General features: G+C 39.6%; 1 protein-coding gene across 1 annotated transcript in view; it reads right to left on the bottom strand.

Moving 5' to 3' along the window:
• Positions 1–5,734, bottom strand: part of LOC132820301 (retinal guanylyl cyclase 2-like) — a 49,486-nt gene extending 43,752 nt beyond the window's left edge. The window contains exons 1-2 of the mRNA XM_060832324.1: positions 4,990–5,734; positions 324–625 (exon numbers count right to left, since the gene is read on the bottom strand). Of these exons, the coding sequence (XP_060688307.1) occupies positions 324–625; positions 4,990–5,734 (1,047 nt within the window). The remainder of the gene's footprint in view (positions 1–323; positions 626–4,989) is intronic.
• Between the last annotated feature and the right edge of the window lie 266 nt (positions 5,735–6,000).

A 6,000-nucleotide genomic window follows, 5' to 3' on the forward strand; every position in this document is an offset into this window, starting at 1 on the left:
GAAGGAGGAGATGAGTTCCTCCTGCAGAGAGCCAGGATGGACATCAAAGACTGAATAGTCTCCTTCTGTGCTGTAGGCCTTCTCTGGTTCTAAAAACAAACTGCTTATATTGTGTTTCTCCTAATGATAATTTCCAATTACCTTTTGGTATATATGGGTGGAGGGCTTTGGGCTTGATTGTGATGCTAAAGTGTTTTTCATATGTGCACTGCCCAACTCACCCATAATAAATGGTCACTCAGCAAAGAAACTGAAGAATTTGGATTCCAGCACGCATCACTCAGAAATATGCTGAAGATAAGTAATCAACAAATAAAAGGTACCTGGTGAGGCTTCAAATGTGTTATAATTTCCTGGCTCTGCACATGTTCTTGAAATGCCTGGTGGAATGACATTTTTGCAGAATCCACAGTGATTGTTAGCACTGAATCATATGCTTTCTGGAGCTTTGAATTGTTCACCAGTACTGGGTAGGGAGTGTTTTGGTACGGGAGACTGTAAAGAAGAGTGTCATATGGTATAAACACGTAGCTGCCATCAGTCATCTGCAAATCATGGGCAACTTCCAAAAGGTGTTTCTGCACCTCACCTCCGATAAAAATTGAGTGCATACACATGATTATCACTGAAAAACACACAGAAGGGTTTTGTTATCAAACTTTTAGTGGAGAATCACAATTCACAAATCTAGCTTGCTACTTTCAACGTATAACTACATAAAAACATAAGAAATAAGAGCTGGAGAGGATCAATTCGCCCTTGCACAATATTCCACTATTCAATACAAAATGACTGACCTCCTAAATCAGTTTCACTTCCAAGCACTATCTCGGTTCCTCTTAATTCTCTTAGTATGAAAATGTGTATCAATTTCTATCTTAAAGATACTCAACAACAGCACATCCACAGTCCTCTGAGCTCTGCACGTAGAGTTACGCAAGAAAACCAGGAAGTTGCTATTGGAGTTATCCTGCTTCTCCAGAAACTTTGGTATCCTGGTATCTGATGGAATGGCATGGCATTACAATACAAAGAAATGCATGAGTTATTGTTATTACACAAAGCATTCCTGATAAACAGGGCTGTATATATAATGATTTGTCCTTTCAAATATATTCTTAAAAGTATGGCAATGTTATTAATTACTACTAAACAATCACTCTGTAGCTGTGAATTAACTTCTAGAAATGTGGAATTTCATTCCTTAAGTTTCTTAATATTTTGCAAATTATTTTAAAATAATTTTTGCTTACCTGTTTGTCTCTGCCTATTATCTTTCCTAGTCCTATATATACCTTCCTCTCTTTATTTTGTTTTCTCTAGATGATTTGGTATTTTATTTTCTGGTTTAAGAGCTGCGTGTCTAAATTTGGGCTTTCCTATGGTTTCAGCTCTATGCATACTACTTGGGGATCAAACAGTGTCTAGATCACAATGAACATTATCTTAGTGTGGACTCTGGTATGTTCCTCTCAAATCCATGGAAAGCATGCAGCACAAGCAATGGCAAACAGCCTCCAAAGCTATTTTAGTGCCAGTGAAGCTACTTTCAAGCTCAATGCTGCAACTAATACAGATTCTTATTCTCACATAGCTAAGTATGTTAAAGCAAAAGCATGAGAGGTAGAATCAAGAGTAAACTACAGGGCCAGTCAATCCTGCTCAATATGATTATGGTTGATCTCGATTTTCACCCATTCCCAATATTCTTTAATCTCCAAAAGTCTCTATTGTAATCTTCAACATATTTAGTGATGATGCATCCAGAAACCTCTGGGATGGAAAATTTCAAAGATTTTTTTAAAAATTCCTCAACGCAGTCCTAGCTGATTGACATCTTATTCTGAGACTGGGCCACCTTGCTTTAAATTCCATAATTGGCAGAAACAATTTCTTAATGTCTACCCTGGCAAGAGCCTTCCGAAACATGTACTTTTCAATGATATAACATATCATTCATCTAAACTCCAGAGAGTATAGGCGCAATATAGTTTGTCTCTCATCAGAAGACTGCCCTTTCATCCTAGGGACAAATCGAGTGGACCTTCACTATACTGCCTGCAATACATACACCTCCTTCCTTAAACATGAAGATGAAATTTGCATGCAGTTTTTCAGGTGTGGTCTCACTAAAGGGTTCTGTAAAATTTTAACAAGTTGTTTTTTATTTCTCTACTCCAAACCCCTCTGCAATAAAGGCCTAACATACTGTTGGACTTCATAATTGCTTTCTGCAACTACATACAAACATTCGGTGTTCCTTGTATGATAATAGACCCAGATCCTTTTGAAGATTAATATTAATTAGTTTCATGTCTTTTGAATAATGTTAAGCTTTTCTATTTTAGAGTCATAGATTTGTAGAGTCATACAGCGTGGATACAGTCCATGCCAACCATAATCCCAAACTAAACTAATCCCACCTGCCTGTGCTTAGCCCGTATCCCTCCAAACTTTTCCTATTCATGTACTTATCCAAATGCCTTTTAAACATTGTAACTATATTCACACTCATCACTTCCTATGGAAGTTCATTCCACACATGAACCGCTCCCTGTGTAAAAATTCATCTGCTGTGCATTTGCTCACTTGCTCAACTTGTCCAAATCACCCTGAAGCATTTCTGCATCCTCCTCATAGCTAATTCTCCCACCCAGCTTTGTGTCGTCTGCAAAGTTGGAGATATTATGTTTAGTTCTCTCATCTAAATCATCACCCCCCCTCCACCTCCATAATCAATTCTAATTCCTACATCCTTGAAAAATTCCAAGAGATTTTCCAAGTTTGATTTCCCTTGTATAAATCCATGCTGACTCTGTCCAATCCTGCCCACCAGTGTCAGGCTAACTGGTCGATAAATTCTTGTTTTGTCTCTTTATAAATACTGTGATTACAATAGTTACCATCCATTTTGACAAAATTATTAACATTTTTCAAGAACATAACTAGTTGGATCGATACAGTGGTAATGAATGGATGTAATATGTCTGCATTTGAAAAAGGCATTCAATGAGGTGCAAGTCATTGGGAAAGATAAGGGCTCATGAAATTGGGTGATATGTTAGCATTAATAGAGGATGGTTAACAGACAGGGAGAAATTGGGCAGCATAAAAAGGGCATTTTCAAGTTGACAGATTGTGATTAGTGAAGTGTTGCAAGAACTAGTGCTGGGGCTTCAGCGATTTGCAGTCTATACCAATGATATGGAAAAAGAGACAGAGATTAATGTATCTCAGGCACATGCACATGCACCCCCTGATCCATGGTCATTAGCATCCGACACTCACCAGCCCTTCATAATCATCATGGTACCCCCAACCAAACCAGCTGGAGGGTGCTCAGGAAGCACAGACCTGCACTGCAAGGTGATCCAGTACTGATAGACTGGAACAAAAAGGCTTTGCATGTAGGGATAGGATTGGACCAGGCTGCATCATAGAGCTGCTGGCTTGCTGCCCTCGTTCTCACTCACTCACTGTCCACTTGGTCAGAGCTAACGTTTGCTGTATAGGTTTTTACTGCTGCATGGATGCCTGCGGTCCAGGCATGGTCAGACGCAGAGGCTATTCACCAGCACGCTGATCAACGTGCGCTGGGGTTCCAGTGGTTGCACGCTTAGATGGTCTGTTGCTCACAGCACTCTTGACTTGCCTAGCCTGGCCTTGCCTTGCTGGTCAGCAGGCCTCAGTTGTAGAGGAGGCCATCGTACTGAATGGCAGTGAGCTGCCAAGGTCTGGTGTCATGGCCTCTTCTGCTGAGCCTCTGGGAAGAGAACACTTTCCTCTCCACCATCCACTCCTCCAGGACTTCCAGCTTCCTGTTGGAGAATTATGAGCCCAATCTTCAACTGTTGTAAAATGGGGATGGAATCAGACAAGAGGGGCACCAGAGGAGCAGAGTACATTTTTGACCGAATTTAAGGTTCCAGGAAAGCAATAATGTGGAACAAGAGATGGTGTGATAAAAATCCAGAATGGGTGAGGTAATGTGTGCTTACTTAGAATTTTGGGGGAATACTCAAAGGTGTTTTTGGGAAAAACATGGGATTGTCAATAAAGTAGAGGAAAAAGAGACACGGTTAGCTATATATCATTTGCTAGTAAAAAATGAGGTCTGCAGATGCTGGAGATCACAGCTGCAAATGTGTTGCTGGTCAAAGCACAGCAGGCCAGGCAGTATCTCAGGAATAGAGAATTCGACGTTTCGAGCATAAGCCCTTCCTGATGAAGGGCTTATGCTCGAAACGTCGAATTCTCTATTCCTGAGATGCTGCCTGGCCTGCTGTGCTTTGACCAGCAACACATTTGCAGCTATATATCATTTGCTAACTCTCTTGTCTCCAAGTTAGAAGGTTTGAGTGCTACTCCGGTTCCTGAGCACTAAAAAAGGCTGGAATTTCGATGCAGCTCTATGGAAGTGCTGTAATGCCAGAGCAAAAAACCAAGGTGTCATCTGCCCCCCAGATAGTTGTAAATTATTTGAAGGAACTATTTCCCAGTATCCTGTCCAATATTTATGCCTCAACTGACATCACAAAAGCAGATTAGTTTATCATTATCACATTGCTATTTGGGGTGGGGGAAGCGGTGATGGCTGTTTTCAAATTAGCTTTGTGTTTTCTACATTACAACAATCTTTAAATTGGTTTTATTGACAGAATAATGATTTGAGATATTCAATGGTGGTAAAAGGCACTGTATAGATGCAAATCTTTCCTGATTATTCATTCAGTCCCTTCTGCTAGTCCCCAGACTGTTTTGCGATCAATACAGCGACAAACTAATGCTGAAGAATTTACACAAAATTCACCGTGAAGAGCTCTCAGATATCAACAATATTCCAATTAATTGGTTACAGATCGCTAACATCAGAAGTTAATTCAATTTTTGAAATTTATTTGTTCACCATCAATTATTACCCATCCCTAATTACTCACGAGAAGATGTTGATGAACCACTTAAACTGAAATCAAAAATGTCTGTACATACTGCGAAGTTTGTCGATGGTTTTTATTTTCTTGAGAGTGCTTCTGACACTCCCTGGTTCATTGTCCATTGAAAGCACAGCTCCCACTGGCAGGCCCTGTTTCCTGAGGGCACTAGCCACTTTCACAGCTGTATCTACCCAAATGTCTTCCATTGATGAGATGATGGCTACATGGGCCCACCGAAAATATTTCATCACTGTGAAGAGAATTCTTGTTGGAGATGGTAAAGTTCTCATAAAGGTTGGATAATTCAGAGTATCATCCATTTCATAGTTTATACAAGCCCATGAAAATATAATTCTATTCCAATTTTTTCCCAACAGAGAAGCAGCATCACAATAGCCCGGATTTGTAGGACCAATGAATCCAGATGCTAGTTCTGAATAATCAAGGAAAGCAGCTAAAGCTTTGGAGGTCTGACAGTCTTCGTTTAGTATCACATAATCAAAGTGTTTGCCAAGACTTAAGGAGGAATCCTTGTTGATTCGATCAATAGCTAATTTGGCAGCAACATTTGGAAGAGCTTTAGCAAAAATTGGGTCACACCTCCAGGGTCCTATGATGCCCACTTTGTACGTTGCACATTGTACTGAATGTGGGAGTGTCATACTCAACAGAATGGTGCAAAATAGTTGGAAAGGTGACAATAAATATGAAGCAAACCCTTGACTTTTGGTATCAGTCCAAATTGGATGATTTGATAATTTCAATGTAAACACACTGAAACAAGAGGAGTGGTATGACATGGCTATCCTATGGTAGTTCAAAGCATTCAGCTGGAAAATGCATTTAAAAATTAATCCAAGTTCTTTCAGATGTGTTTGCAAAAGCTCTATAAAAAGAAAAACAGACTTAGGTTCATCAATACATTCTATTTTCAATGCCTACACATTCATGTTCAATTTCATTGACTTTCTTGACTGTATTTTGATTATAACTATTATTGCAAAGTTCCTGCTTAATCTTTCTAGCTCCAAATATACCACATCACATGTTTCACATTCTCCTTAAT

The sequence above is a fragment of the Hemiscyllium ocellatum genome, chromosome 11 (genome assembly GCF_020745735.1).
Source record: "Hemiscyllium ocellatum isolate sHemOce1 chromosome 11, sHemOce1.pat.X.cur, whole genome shotgun sequence".
Taxonomy (NCBI): Eukaryota; Metazoa; Chordata; class Chondrichthyes; order Orectolobiformes; family Hemiscylliidae; genus Hemiscyllium; species Hemiscyllium ocellatum.